This window comes from Salvia splendens, unplaced genomic scaffold (assembly GCF_004379255.2).
Source record: "Salvia splendens isolate huo1 unplaced genomic scaffold, SspV2 ctg544, whole genome shotgun sequence".
Lineage (NCBI taxonomy): Eukaryota > Viridiplantae > Streptophyta > Magnoliopsida > Lamiales > Lamiaceae > Salvia > Salvia splendens.
Window position 1 is genome coordinate 1 of NW_024599202.1, and position 16,828 is coordinate 16,828.

Consider the following 16,828-nt stretch of genomic DNA (forward strand, 5'->3'; position numbering starts at 1 on the left):
AATGTTTCAGCATACACTGATGAAGTTAGCTCCAAGAAGGAGAAATCAAATGCTAATGACTTTGAGCCAAGACCTAACGTTTCAGCATATACTGATGATGTTAGTTCAAAGAAGGAGAAATCTTATGGGAAGACTTTGAGCCAAGGCCTAATGTTTCAGCATATACCGATGATGTTAGTTCAAAGAAGGAGAAATCTTATGGGGAAGAAGACTTTGAACCAAGACCTAATGTTTCAGCATATACTGATGATGTTAGTTCAAAGAAAGAGAAATCATACGGGGGAGACCAATCTAGCTTTAAAACAATTCACCTTGTTTACGTAAGTATTTTCTTCTTTATTAATGATGCAAAAGTATGAGATTGCTACCTACTAGAGTATCTCAACTGGGGATAGGATGCTATGTAAACCTAAATCATAAACACGTTGGCCTAATGTCACAGAAATATAAATATATACATTTAATACAGTCATTTTGACAAAGTTATAACGATAGATAATTAGGAGAAAAAATCTACAAACATCATACACCACATCTCATCAAGCCTAAAGTATATGATGTGAGTTCTAAGGAGAAATCCAATAGTGGAGACTTTGAAGTTTGAACCAAGACCTAATATTTCAGCATACAGTGATGAGTGATAGTGAATCTTCAGTATGAAGTTTAGTTGTATTGTGTGCTCTTATGTCACCTATCCATGTAGTTATAATGTATAATGGTAGTTATAATGTATAATGGTGCCCGCATGGGCAGCGCAGTTGGCTACGGAAGGGCAGATCTTGCTGCAATAATGTATAATGGTGCATAAAGACTATGATTTTCGAATTAAGTTTAGTCATGTTTGTCATGGAATGTGTATTTTAGTTAAAAGCTCTCGGGTATGTTTGTATTCATCATCAGATCGGTTCGATTTTCTGGTTCAAACCGTCATCATCAACACCATTATCTTTTCCTGTACTAAAGTTTCAAGTATTCGACATGGAGAGCAGAGGCTAGAACTTAACAAAGAAATATTCTAGTTCAAACCGTCATCATCAACACCCTTATCTTTTCCTGAACTAAAGTTCCAAGTATTCAACATGGAGAGCAGAGGCTAGAACTTAACAAAGAAATGTTAAAGATGAAAGAGTTTTACACAGAAACTGCAATCAATTCAATTCACTGAAAAGTTCTATCCAGCTCTGCCAAATCAGAGCAGTACACATGGAAAGCAAGCCAAGTCCAAGCTCAGGAAATAACAAAATGAAATTGCAATACAAACACTAGTATACACGCATGAACTTAGTGCAACACAAAAAACATAAGAATGATGAGTTCTGGTGCATCCCGGGAACTTCTAAATTATAGTAGTACTCAATTAACATTCGCATCCAGTTGACCTTTGTTGGGCGCTGTTACCAACATCAATTGTGTCCGGCAGGTATCTTCATCATCATCAAGAATATTAGCAAGAAGGATATATGTCGTGCAAGAATTATGAGATCAGTAAAATGCATGAGATCATGTGAAGCTTCAAATTTTAACACAACTGTCATTACTTCAGAGAAGTTTACTTTTTTAGAGTAAAACACACGCACGACTAAATGAAACATTCTGACAGCATTATGAGAAACAGAACAAGTCTAATAGAGTTGGTGCTAAAATATAAATGCAACTTGATGAGATGATATGGGATTTTGTACTCACACTTCTTCCTCTTCTCCAGTCTTCAAGGCATTCTTTGCAATAACCTGAAAGGCTTCTTCAACATTGGTGCCTTCCTTGGCAGAAGTCTCAAAGTAAGGAATATTCCCTTTTGAGGCACACCAAGCCCGGGCCTTTTTCTCAGATACCTATGTAAAGGAATTAAAGCAGGTAAAACAACGTCAATCTAAAAGAAATTCGCAGTTTATGCATTGGAAACGGTACAGCACACCACCTCAGTCTGCCAAACAGATAGGTTGAACAGTATTTATCATGGTACAACAAGCACTGAGTAAATACGAAATCGAATGCAAATGGATACCAGATCAGCTGTGCTTGAGTTTATCTCACTTTGATGAATATCACTAATGAGCTATTTATAAAAGGCTATTTTGGTGCAAATACTCCTACTTCTAAAACTTCACTGTCTACTTTTTAAAAACAGGCAGCAGCAGCTGAAAGGACCACCGGTCTGGGGAAGGAAGGGGAGGCACTGACTGGGACAGGGCAGGGTTAGGGCCTAGGGGAGGGGGTGGTGCTGACAGAGGGAAAGGTGGTGAGGGGGATGAATGGCAGCAGTAGACATCAACAAGGAGATTGGGGCGGATGAGCTTCCCTCCCTTGTGTTTTAATTGAGACGGTGAAAGAATTTTGTTTACTATCCACAATGACTTTCGATTTTTGCCTTGCCATAGTGGGAACGTAACTTATAAACATACTTGTGGGTAAGAATCTATTGAAGATTTTCCGTGGTCGAGGGAAGGAACACAGAAAGTAAGAGAAATGAATAGATGTAAATGTAGATTTATAGGTCCAAACCATTCCACCACAGATAAGATGTCCTAATGCCTTTAGCACAGTGATGCATTTCCCTATTACTTTAGTGACTCGGACATTATATTCAAATGTCACAAAAATGTCTAATATAGTTCGGATTCCACGTGCATGTAGCTTCACTGGGATCATCTCTGAACCTCAATATATATAGAAAAAAGGGGGGAGGAGGAGTTTACCACTCTACTATTTCCACCATCCACGTCAGTCTTGTTCCCGATCACCACAAATGGGAAATTTTCAGGATCAGAAGGGCTAGCCTGCAAAAATTATTATGTTTCATTAGTATGTTTCCATTTTTTTCATTAATGGGATAGAGATACTCTGCAATTGCATTAGGATGAAAAGTCCTTTCTTCAGAAACATAAAAAAACTCAGGGCTTTCAACACAACTGAGCTAAACAATGTTTGAGTAACATTTGGCAATGTCATGAAGAATTTCAAGTTGCAGTAACTTAGACTGCCTTCACATCCTTACCCTTTCTCTGCTAACATAAGCCGTCTATTTTCTTAATGCAGAAAAAGGATGTCTTTGTTAATTTAAACCATCATAAGGGAATATGCTTAAGGAAATGAGGGTTGATGCAGGATAAGATGCACAGATATAATTAGTTTTTTTAGTTATCAGTGGCCTCGGTTAGAATTGATTTGAAAGGGCAGTTATTTGAAGGAGAGCATTCTCAGAAGAAAAAAAGTGCAAATACCTGAATCAAAAACTCTTCCCTCCAGTTATTAAGATTATCAAATGATTTCATGACATTGACGTCATAGACAAGCACACAGCAATCAGCACCACGATAAAAAGCAACTCCAAGACTTTGAAATCTTTCTTGGCCAGCTGTATCCCATATCTAATTATACACAGACACAAGCATAGGGCATAAGAGGCATTATAACGAGACACATTACACATAGTATGAAGACAAACAATTTACAAATATCAGTACTTTGATAACATATCCAATGTCTAAAGTGACCTGTATGATGCGATCCCTTAATGACTCTATCAAGGTATGTTTGATTTTTCACAATCCAAATTTAAAGCTAAAACCTTTAAATTAAGGAGAATATACTCTCCTTGTTTATTATTATCATAATCTGATGTGTAAATCAAACAGAACTGCTCTAGCATCTAACTGCTCATCCCATTCAGAACAAGTCTTTATCAGAATGAGACTGAGACTGAAACTAAGTCAGAACCAACTATATTACAGAGGAGCAAGACTATTTCTATGTTATGGACATGGATAAGAAACTTGAGATTTATGTTTCCATGTTCTGGTGTCACGTGCCATAATTGTTAGATAATGAAACTAGCAGCTTGCATACATACCTGCAAAGTGAAAAGCCGATCCTCAAACTGCACTTCCTTTGTCAAGAAATCTGCCCCAATTGTAGCTTTGTACTGGTTGCTAAACTTCTTGTTCACATATCTTTAATCAACAGGTTAAGAACACAAAAGCCAAATAGCATGAACCATGTTTCCATAACAGAAGCAGTAGATTACATTTTGCATCAGCAATTATTAAAATAAATGAGTAGGGTTGAGGATACTGGTTCATCAATGAGGTCTTGCCGACCCTGAAAAATACATAGACAAAACACATTAACAAATTATCCATCAAATAACAACACACATAAATAGGCATGTCATTATTAGCAAATTTCACTCCTCCTTTTGCTGATTTGCAAATTATTATCTAGCTTTGCATCTGAAGCAAAGGGCCAGACTTTGTATTATTTTAAAAGAGGAGGCATGCCATAAATCCGAATTTCACTCCGTTTTATCTACACGGAGCTTGAGATCCAAACTCATGCGCCTGAATCCAGATCAGTCCGAATTGAATCAATCAAACATCCTAATTTTATTAATTTCATCTGCAGAAGTATAAATTAAACAAACCAAATCCGAAACAGCGATAATTCCCATACACACACCAATTCACACATAAACAACCGAGTTTAGTGAAAAACACACCCGCTATCGCCGAGGATGATGACCTTGAGGAGAGCTCTTCTGCGAGACGGCATGGTTTCGGGAATTCTGGCTGGGAATTTGACCCGTTAAAAGTTTCTTCGAGAAAAGGTCTCTCTCTCTCTTCGGGCGTGTTGCCAGACAGGCGATCCAAATTGAATCCGGGTTTCGATTCGATTCAACAATGACTGCACTTTCTCTCTCTTGAGTTCAATTTTTTCTCTCACTACACAACAAAACAGTTGGCATGGATGTCGCCAGCTGGCGTTCTACGGAATATTCGGTTCCCATATACACAATTTCTACTTGGATAATTACTTTACTTTTTATTGGATTCCTATTTATTTTGATCTAGGAGTATTGATTTTGTTAAATCAAGTGCTCGTATATTGTTAAATATATCAATCGTATCCAGGAATAACATCACACTATTAAATCAATTATGAAGAAATGATATGCTATATATATTATGTGGGCTTCTTATATGACCACTATTCTCATTGAACGCACGTTTAGCATTGTTTGTTTCAATTTATATATTTAGTTTAATTCTAATACATTAAAAAATGTTATTGCAATTTTTAATTTCACAAAATTCATTTAAAAAAACTTGAGGTGCTCGTTTTCTCTGTAATTTTAAATAAATTACTAAAAAAATAAATTGAGCTTTAATTTTTTTGAATTTTGTGAAATTAAAAATTGCAATAACATTTTTTAATGTGTTAGAATCAAACTAAATATATAAATCGAAAAGAACAACGTTAAACGTGTGTTAAACGAGAGTGATGTTCACATAAGGAGCCCACATAAGGTATACCATGGACTAGGTATGCCAAAGTGTCAATCTTAGTTGGTATGTCCATTCAATTATTTTTTTTACATGTGGAATTGTATATAATCACCTTCCAACTAGATGGCCATGCAAAATATGGTAAATGCAATAATATCACGAGTTATTTGGAAAGAATCTCATACTTCTAGGTAATTATATTATAAACAAATTTGGGCATAATATACACTAGCACATATTACCTAAAAATATGAGCTCTTCACGTTGATACTAACAAAAATTACTATCATATTACATTTTCAATTTATATGATTGAGACTGCTTTCCCTTTGTATTGATAGCTATATTGCACATAAATAAATAATTACTACATATATAATATAATTCTTGTTTTATTTTACTATACACATCAATTATATTAAAATTATTAATTATGTTAAAATACAAAGGTACTAGTTAGTACTAACAAGATGGTTTGAAGAATAGAAAATGACAATTAAATTTAATAAAAATAAAACTACTGAAAATGGAAATTATTTGAAAGCAAAATACAGTAAATGATAAATTTTTTTTATAAAACCTAAAATTCTCTTGAAACAAAATACGGTAGATAAAATTAGAAAATGACAATTAAATTAAAAAACATAAAACTACTGTAATCAAAGAGATCACCAATCAAAAAGTTTAATCTTATTAAAAAAAGTACTCAATGAATTTTACGTACATAATAGATGGAGCTTCTCATTGCAAATATATACATGTATTGTGTATATATGGTCGAAAATTATTATAAATAGGAATTATAGGATGCAAGAACATTTCCATAAATATCACATTATGTGTGTCCATCTAGCTGGATTGATTATATACAATTGGAAGGTGATATCATAGTTAGGTAATCTAGAAAAATAATTGGAAGGTGATTATATACAATTGGAAGGTGATATTAGTGCATTTACCATATTTACCATACTTTGCTTGGCCATCAAGGTGATTATATACAATTCCACATGTCAAAAATAATTGAATGGACATACCAACTAAGATTGACACTTTGGTATACCTAGTACATGAATTTTTTTTCTCATGTAGCAAATCATTTCTCATCAATTATAATGTTAAATTTATCAATAGTATCCAGGAATAATATCAATTTTATCATACTTTTTCAAGTTATTAGTTTTATCTCAAATTTTTAGACTATATTAATATCGTCAATTGCTGTTTGATGGTATTAAATTGGAATTGAAAAGAGAGAGATCGATTAAAATTTCTACTACTCATCATTATTTCCGGATAGCTTCATGGCAAATGATAGCAATAGGTTTACAAATAGCACGAGATCGTCAATTTAATACAGTACTATATTTAAATTTTATATTATATTTTGCGAATAGTATTCCTCAAAAATTAAAATACTTTAGACGACAAAATATTCGGATCATGTAACAAAAAGACCTAAAAAAAGAAAACAACGACAGTTGATTTCCCTTGTTGTAGGAGACTGATGGAAGAGGGTCATAGTTTACTACTACTTTACTTGTTGAAATCAGCTTCTTCTCTAACAATACTACTCATTTTCTTCCCTTCCTTTCTCTCTCTCCACTTCAAATCTCACTTGTTTCCCTTTGTTCAAATGTTGTCTGTTTTACTCATGAATTAATAACAAACTCAAAAAAATATAATTCAATTAATACCACGTTTGGCATAAGACAGATATATATCGCTTGATTAGGTTATTGCATTGGATCGGGAAATATAATCTGATGCGTATACTGCAAGACACGGCGACCGAGGAGGCGTCATCACCTCCTCCGCCTCCGCCGTTGAGAAAAAGCCCCCCGCCTAAGGCTCGAGCACCGCCGCCGCCGCAGATGCTGACGCGTGGCGAGTTAGACGAGGGGTGGAGCGGGGCGCTCGCGGATGCGTTTACGTGGCCGCCGCCGAGTAAAAAACATCGAGAGGACGCCATTATAGGGTCGACGGTAGGGGTAGGATTGGCAATCCTCCTTCTCTTGATCTTCTGCTTATGTTGCTGTCGAAAGAAGAAACGCAAGGATTACGATGATCATGAGAGTTATTATGATCGAGAAAAGCCTCGTCGCGATTCAGGTACGTATCTTTCTCACATTATCACTTCTAATTTTACTCCTAATCATAATTAGGGGAGGATGCACATCATGCACTAACAAACCATCTATACCAAAAAGATAAAAGCTTAATACTCTAGGACGATCATATTCAAACACAACACTCCTCTGCCCGCGATCATGGTGTCGTGGTTAATTTGACACCGACCTTAAGATATAAAAGGAAAATGAGTGAAAAAGATAGAAAAATGTGAGTCATACTTTTGTACACTATATTCGTTTTACAATAAAATGTGAATGTAAAGAGTTAACGGAAATTTGGGCATACTTATCATTTGTCGTGGAATTGAACCGAGACTATAATAGCAAACAAAATGATTTTGTTCAAGAAATTGTTCTTTCCTTTTCTCTCCTTTAAATGTCGAAAATGCATAGAGTTAAAATAATCGGTTAGAGTTAGTGTTTTTAATTTGTTGCAATTATTTATCGTACCTTCAAAAAAAAATCTAGATAAACCAATTTTTATTAGCTCAAATTGTTAGAAAACCACAAATTTGATCAAATTCTCAATTATCTGATGAAATATTTATTTCAACCAAACTATGAAGTTTTTTCATGAAGGTGTGGGTGATATCCATGTATAATTTCGTGGCGTCGGTATTAATTTCAACAAAATTGTTCGTGGGGACAATTCAAACTGCATACTATAAATTACAAAATGAATCAGAATTTGACCTATTTTTTTATTTTTTTTCCCACAATTTATCCTTTTGAAACAATTAAATTGTGTACCACATAAAGGACACTACTACAAAAGCACACATGGGAACAGAAACTGGCAGAACAACGGCAGCTACAACCCCAAGGACAGCAGCAAGAAATACCCACAGCCGCACAGCTCAGAGCAGTGGGTCCCAACTCCGCCCCCGCCTCCACCCAATCTGAGCTCGCGCATATTCTCAGGGGGGGCGACGATGCCCCCTCCGCACCCACCAATGGTGTGGAGCGGCGGGAACAACAAGAGCACGTTCTCAATCAACGACCTGGCCGCCGCAACGGACGGGTTCGCGCAGGCAAACCTCCTCGGGCAGGGGGGGTTCGGGTACGTGCACAAGGGGGTTCTCCCCAACGGGAAGGAAGTGGCGGTGAAGAGCCTGAAGTCGAACAGCGGGCAGGGGGAGCGCGAGTTCCAAGCGGAGGTCGAGATCATCAGCCGCGTCCATCACCGCCATCTCGTCTCCTTGGTTGGCTACTGCATCTCCGGATCGCAGCGGCTGTTGGTTTATGAGTTCGTTGCTAACTCCACTCTCGAGGATCACCTTCATGGTACCTACTTTTTTTTAATGGGTAAATGAATATAAATTTAATGACGGTCTCGTGCAGGGCCTGACCGACCGACTATGGAATTCTCAACTAGGCTCAAAATTGCTTTGGGCGCTGCCAAAGGCTTTTCTTATCTTCACGAAGATTGTATGTTCTAATTTTCCTCATAATTTATTATAATATCATAAGTGGGCATTACTATTGCTAATGTATCAACAGGTCATCCTCGTATTATCCATAGAGATATTAAAGCTGCAAATATTTTGCTTGATGACAATTTTGAAGCCAAGGTATGCCATTGCCGGCCTATATACTCCTTTTGTTTCAACTTCCAAGCTAGTTGATGTACTATTTATTTTTAGCCCAAAGTTTAAAAAGTTAATATTTAAAAATTAAGTGAAAAGAGAATAAAGTATAAAAAGAAAAAGAAAAGAAAAAAGAGAGTAAAAGGAAGAGAAATTATAAAGGTTTTACCATAGAGGAAATATAGCAAGTAGCATGAAATAACACAAAAAGAAATACTCCCTCCGTCCATAAAATATTGTCCAAGTTTGACTCGGTGCGGGTTTTAAGAAATGTGAAGAAAAATGAGTTCAAAATGTTAGTGGAATGAGGGTCCCACATTTATAGATTAGTTTTATAATAAAATGTTAGTGTAAAAAGTTAGTGGAAATAGAGGTTCATTTACCAAAAATAGAAAGAAAACAAAGTGGACAACTTTTCATGGACGGACCAAAATGACAAAACTGGACAACATTTCACGGACGGAAGGATTATTTGTCTATATATATATAATAGAGTTGTGTAGCAAGATAAAATAAATGTCACACGTCAATGTGAAAAGAGAACCGAAACAACTATATAAATTTCATGAATTATTCAACTTATCACTAGTTAGTTTTAAGATGGAACCTCTCCATGAACTGGTATTAGATCAGGTCTTCGATTGCATGCTGAAACTTCAATTGACTCAATAGTAAATAAAAAAAATGACTGACTCAATAATATATTTAAGCTTTAAATTTGGTCCGGTTTGATGTAAAAGGTTGATCCAGCCCAATGAGAAATAAAAAATTCAACCCTTCCGAAGTACACTTTGAATGATTTGGGAAGGGTGTTGTTGGCAAAAATAAAGCAAATGTCATAAATCGATATAGATAGAGAACTTGAATTCGCTATATAAACTTATATGCTACTCTATTTGTCATCAATTGATTTTATATACACATTTGTTGTGTAGGTGGCTGATTTTGGATTAGCCAAGCTTTCGTCCGACAACAATACTCATGTTTCAACTCGCATAATGGGAACTTGTGGGTATGAAGTGATATTCTCCAAAAAAAATTTAAAGTGGCAATATATGTAGCTAGGTAATTATATGATTACCTTTTGAATTGATGTTAAATGCAGATACTTGGCTCCTGAGTATGCTTCAAGCGGGAAGCTAACTGAGAAATCCGACGTGTACTCATTCGGGATCGTGCTTCTAGAACTCATAACTGGCCGTCTCCCAATCGACGACACAGGGGATGAAGAAGATGATAATATAGTTGATTGGGTAATTTTTTCTGTATAATATTTAATTTAGTTGTCTAGAAATTGAAGATGTAAAATGACTCTGTGACTCTTATTATGGGACGGATTAAAATAGAAAAATGTGACTCTTATTGTGGGACGGAGGGAATAATACTTGATAGCTTGAATAGTATTATTTGATTAAACAATTGAATATATATTGATGCAGGCTAGGCCAATTTTGATGAATGTGGTGGGAGAAGGGCAAGCTACGAAGAGCTGGTGGATCCAAAGCTAGAAAACGGATATGAGCATGGTGCAATGCTTCGTATGGTTACCGCCGCTGCTGCCTGCGTAAGACAATCCGCAAGAAAACGTCCTAAAATGAGCCAGGTTCGGCTCATTCATGAGTTGTACTTCATTCGATTATCATATTTACTTGTGATTAAAAGTCATGTCTAATTTTATCTTTTGTACGATTGTCTTTTATCTCAAAAGCCCTCGGGACAATGTGTCTTGACTCATAGGTCAAGACATGCATTGTATCTCATGATTAATCATCTAACCTCCACTCCCTATGACTAATTTAATCCTAGATGACCTATTTTGACTTATATCATATATGTATCTCATAATATCTTATCTGATGAATCGAATTTCACCTTACCTTTTGGTGTTGAAGAAAAAATAAAAGATTCAAAATTAGTTTATTTATTTATTTATTTATACCGGCATGGGCTGATCTACATGGTGTGGGGGCGTCAAAAGCCCCTCTTCAAAAATTTATATTAATGTTTTCGAATTTACAAATTTATTTTAAAATCTCCTATACATGTCCATTCTCAATACTTCAAAGATTTGTTTATGATACTATATTGTTGCTCCTCCTCACATCAATTCATGGCTCCGGCCTGTATACAGGTTGTTCGGGCTCTGGAAGGCGACGTTTCGTTGGACGATTTGCATGAAGTGATATTGAAGGGTTCGTTGTCAGCGAGCAGCTCCGACTTCGACTTGCAAAGACATCTAAGGCCCGGGCCCGGGGTTTCTAATCAAAGCTTCACTAGTAGCGACGTAAGTGACCAACCCCAATCTAGTTCCCACGAACAGAGACGGCCCGGCCCGATGTTCCGCTACGGCTCGTGACTTTTTTGTAAACTCAAATACCGTCAATTCTTGCGATTCATTTTCCATGCGAATAAAGGCCATGTTTGGTTGCCAGGATTCTGTCTGGGAAAGTAATCTGATTTCTTAAATTTTAAATTCCTGTGTTTGTTTCCGTTTTTAATCAAACTGGGAAAGTAATCAAAATCCTGAAACAAGGAAAGTTAGTACAACTTTCCAGGATTCTGAATCTTAAATTTTCTTAGGTATTCTTTTTCCAGTTTTTTAGGATTCTTACATATTTAATGCAATATAGTACAGTTTATCATCATCATCATCATCATCATCATCATCGTTATTATTTATTACAATGTTTTAAAAATAATTTAAAAGTATAAACCATACTATACTTAATTTCAGGATAATAAATAACTATAATTCAAATTATCATAATTATAACTATATTATTAATATTTATTTTTATTTTTATTATCATAATAATAATAATTAAATATAATTATTAATTTATGAATTAGTAATTAACAATAAAATTGTAGTGAAATGTTAAATTATAAAATTTATTCAATTAAAAATTAAGTAAATATAATGATAATAATAATAATAATAATAATAATAATAATCTTATTTATTATTATATTATTATATATTATGATGTATAATCCATATTTAAACTATCCATCGTAATAATAAAATAAAATAATATAATTATTATCATTTGTAATTAATAATTTATTAAATAATATGTATTATTATTTTTTATAAATAAAAAATGATAAGTATATTTTTAGTTTAGTGTTTAAATCAAATATATACTTTCAAATCTTGATATTTTCCAAACACGGGAAAATAAAGTTATTAGAAATCATATTCCCGGGATTCATTTTCCCAGGAATCATTTTCCTTGCCAACTTTACTTTCCCGCCAACCAAACATGGCCAAAAAGTAGTCGGAAACTGCAAATGCTAGTTTTGTGGTTTCTAATGCTTAGGCTTTTTAGTGTTATTGATTTTCCTAGTTAGGTTGGTAGGATCTACTATTAACTTTTCTTAATGATGCATCAAGTAGTGTGATTAAACTTATATGGGCTCTCAGTATTTTAGTATCTATTGGTTTGATAATTGAGGTAGGTAGTTTTGATAAGATAGAGAGTAAGATTTGATTATTTAGCTTTGCGGTTTGATTGTAAGATTGTTTATTTGTGAAATAGGAGAAATCAAAATATTATAACTAAGATGCAAAATATATTTAAATAAATAGTAGTACTAGTAAGATTTTGTTGTACAGGTAAAAATGGGTAAATTGGCGATAGACAAAATTAATGGTAATAATTTTTTTGTGAGGGTATTTTTGTATTAACTTGGTTACCAAACAAATACTTAGCCATGATTAACTTTGACATCTTGGATTCTTGGTTACGAAATATTAACATAATTCCCATGATATATTATACTAATAAGGAACGAAATTATAGGTTATGTTAGTCGAAGTAGGGATATAATCAAATGCAAACTCTAAATATTGTACAAACTTCAAACTATGATTTTGACCGTTGGAAGATGTTGTGTTGACATTGTGTTGACATTTTCTATTGCTATTATTTTTATCATTTGTTAACATTTTCTGACGGTCCATATCATAATTTGGAATTTGTACAATCTTTAGAGTTTGCATTTTATTACTACCAAGAGTAAGAATAAGCTTGACTAGAAAAAACTCACAATTTTATTCAACCAAAATCTTCTGCCTCTTCATCGATTTACATCACCCAATTTATAGGCAAAACTTTTATATACTACATAGACACAACTCAAATAAATCCTAGCAAATACTAACTACACGTAAATACTAATCTATATGATACCGGGTTGAGTTGTTAGTGTGCTAACTAATTTACAGTAATAATTAATAACTTTCAATTATGTGTATTAAAATTATCAACCTAAGACATAATTATATCAATACAACATGCAAATTTAAATATCAACACAAAGACATAAGTTTATCAACACAAGAAGATTGATAAATTTGTGTTTTTGTATTGATATTTTTAACTTACAAAATTGATATTTAGTTATTAGTTATTACTATAAAAAGTTAGTATTTGATCATACTCTAATATGATACCGACCTAAATAATAAAATAAAACATCCTAACCCTTGTTTAAAGTTAGTATTTGATGACACCATATGATACCAACCTAAATAATAAAATAAAACATCCTAACCTATCTTAACAAAAATAAAGGAATAAAATATTAATAAATCTCCTTATATACCAAACATAAATCCTAGGACATATATATAGCTATTTTGTTTACTTGTAGCAACATGTTCGTTCTTGAAATTGTTTATCGATTTATCGATTGAGTCTCCATCCTCAATCATGCTATCATTCATTCCATATTCCCATCCTCAATCATGCTATCATTCATTCCATATTCCCCTTTATATTTCACGTCGAGTTCACGTCCACCATATTATAATTATCTTCCTTCCCAAATATATGTATCACATCAAAGAGTAAGAGAGAAATATTGTTAGTGAATTATGGGGTCCACATTATTAATACTTCATCCGTCCCTGAAAAGTAAGAATTTTCTAATTTTGAAAACTTCATTCTCTCTAATGACTGAGACTCGTTCCCCACTAACAATCCTTTTAAAACTGTTTCTTTCTATCTCTCTATTACTTTTCTAATTATGCATTAAAATAAGTGCCGAACCAAATGTTCATACTCTTCGGGGACGAGGGAAATACTATTTAAATGTTTCAAACTTTCCATATTTAGAAATTGGTCTAATTTTGGTGAATGATCTAAAATGGTAAACTGGTCTATTTATTGTGGATAGATGTAGTATATGTTTTATAATTATAATTATAAAGTGATTTTTTTTTAAAAGATCTCCAATTTTTTTTCTTATGGAAACTCTTTTTCCCAAAATATTGATATATCGAGTTACTCTATATGTAGTCTTGGATATTTACTTCCTCCATCCACCAATACAAGGTCAATCGGACACGAATTTTAAGAAATGTAGTAGAAAGTGAGTGGAAAAGATTAATGCCATATGGTTGACGGGAAAGTAAAGTTGGCAAGGAAAAAATTTATGGGAAAATGAATCCCAAAATTATGATTCCTAATAACTTTACTTTCGTGTGTTTTGAAAATATCAATTTTATATTTTATATTTGATTTAAACACCAAACTAAAAAATATACTCCTACTTATTATTATTTTTATTTTATAAAAAAGAATAATAAGTTAAAATTTTTTAATAAATTATTTATTAAAAATGACAATAATTATATTATTATTTTTATTATTAGTTAAATATGGATTATCTATCATAATATATAATAATATAATTGTAATTATAGTTACATGGAGTATTATAATCATAAATAATTATAATAATAAATATGATTATTATAATTATAGTTATAATATTTATGGATATTATAATTGAATAAATTTTATTATTTGAATTCACTATGACTTTATTGATTAAGTAGTAATTTATAAAATAATATTATTATTTATTATTATATAATTTATATTTTTTATTATATTTATTTTTAAAATATATTTATATATTATTAAAATATAGTTATAATTATGATAATTTTAATTATAGTAATTTATTATACCAAATTTAAGTATGATTTATAATTTTATATCTTTTTTAATATATTGTAAATAATAATAATAATAGTAATAATAAAACTATACTTATATTGCATTAAATATGTAAGAATCCTAAAACTGGGAAAAAATACATAAGAAAAGTTAGGATTCATAACCATGGAAAGTTGTACTAACTTTCCTTGTTCTCAGGATTCTGATTACTTTCTCAGTTTGATTAAAAACCGAAACAAACACATGAAATTTAAAACTTAAGGAATCAGATTATTTTTTCAGACAAAATCCTAACAACCAAATATGGCCTAAGTGAAAGGTGAATGAATACTCTTATAGTTTTACAGTGAAATAAATTAGTAGAATGTGAAGCCCAACGTCAAATATATATGGAAAATGGCTTCACTGATTATCATTTTTATAATTTTCATTATTACAATATCAATTAAATCCAATAGAGTCGATTTGATTATTTATGTAGTACTATATTATATAAATCGGAAAAAGAGCATCCGCAATGGGGCGGACGATATCAGCCGCCCGATGCCTCTGGCGTGCCATCGTCCGCCTACTGGGTGCGCGGACGATGCCCGATGCATAGTCCGCGGACGATACGCGGACGATAGGGCATCGTCCGCCCACTGTGGGCGACGCGGACGATGCAACGCATTTTTGTTTTTTTTTTAATTCCGAAAAATTTATTTATATAAATATCTCCTACCCCACCTTCATTTGTAACCTTTCCATTCACTTTTCCACACTCAAATTACACTATAAAATGGATTCCGGTGAATACCGAAGTCCGAATAGTCCCGATGTTTGGGGTGATGCACGTTGGCCGGGTACAGACCCTGACGAATATCAGTCGTTCGACTCCAACATGCAGTACGATCCCCTAATTCAGTACGGATTCGTACGGTCTGTTTGACATGGAGCCGTCTCCAACTCGCCCCGCCGCCCCTTCTCGCCGCCGCCGCCGCGCCCTCCGCCGCCGCCGCACCTGCCAGAAAGAAGCAGAACCGGCACCGGGCGTACAAGGTGCCACCTCCGGAAACGAATGAAGAGTACGCCCCCGGAGGACTAACTACCAACCGGATGAAACCCTCGTCTTGGCGAGGTGTTGGGTGGATATTTCGGAGGACCCGGTATTCGTGAACAACCAAAAGCAGGTTGCATACTGGGAGCGCATCGCCTAGCGCTACAATGAGGCGAAGCCCGAGCGCGTACAAGCGCCATAGGGAGCAGGTCTGCAAGCACCACTGGGATCAGGTGAAGAAGCAAGTCAACATGTTCTCGGCGGAGTACAAGAAGTGCTCGAGGGAGCAGGGAAAGCGGCGAGAGCTTGAGCGATGTGCGCGATAGAGCGCTGTTGTCGTACCAGTCAATGTACGGTGACTTCAAGGCATTTCAACATCTGGGCGCCTCTTGAAGGACAAGCGAAGTTTCAGGGCAGGATTCTGCCATCGGCTGCGCCAAAGAGGACGAGGACCACCGAAGCCGTGCTTACACAAGCAGCGAAAGCGGCGCATATCCGGTGGACCTCAATAGGACGATGTACGGGGAGGAGGAGAGTTCCGGCACACCCGTGTCATCCCGACATCCCATTGGCGTCAAGGCTGCGAAGAACAAGGGGAAGGCGAAGGCGACATCCTCCTCGCAAGCCGCGGCCGCCCCCCAATCACCGATCCCGACCCCGACCCCGCAGCACTTGCCTATGCGGGAGTTGGCAGCGGCCGCCAACCGGTAGGACGTTGTTGGACATGCACAACGCCCTCATGCAATGTCAGGACCCGGCCAAAGCCGAATACCTCCAGGGGATGATCGATGAGCTGCGCCGCAAGTTGGGACTTTTGTAG

General features: G+C 34.8%; 1 protein-coding gene and 1 pseudogene across 1 annotated transcript; one reads left to right on the forward strand and one right to left on the reverse strand.

The window, feature by feature from the left end:
- Positions 1-1,129: 1,129 nt before the first annotated feature.
- Positions 1,130-4,730, reverse strand: LOC121790554 (ras-related protein Rab7-like). The gene is made up of 7 exons (XM_042188745.1): positions 4,496-4,730; positions 4,072-4,098; positions 3,851-3,950; positions 3,222-3,368; positions 2,697-2,777; positions 1,687-1,832; positions 1,130-1,424 (listed from the first exon to the last, which is right to left on the reverse strand). Exons 1-7 carry the CDS (start codon positions 4,546-4,548, stop codon positions 1,358-1,360), a joined length of 621 nt encoding a protein of 206 aa, XP_042044679.1. The 5' UTR covers positions 4,549-4,730; the 3' UTR covers positions 1,130-1,357.
- A 2,318-nt stretch (positions 4,731-7,048) lies between these two features.
- On the forward strand, positions 7,049-11,373 carry LOC121790553 (annotated as a pseudogene).
- The last annotated feature ends 5,455 nt before the right edge of the window (positions 11,374-16,828 follow it).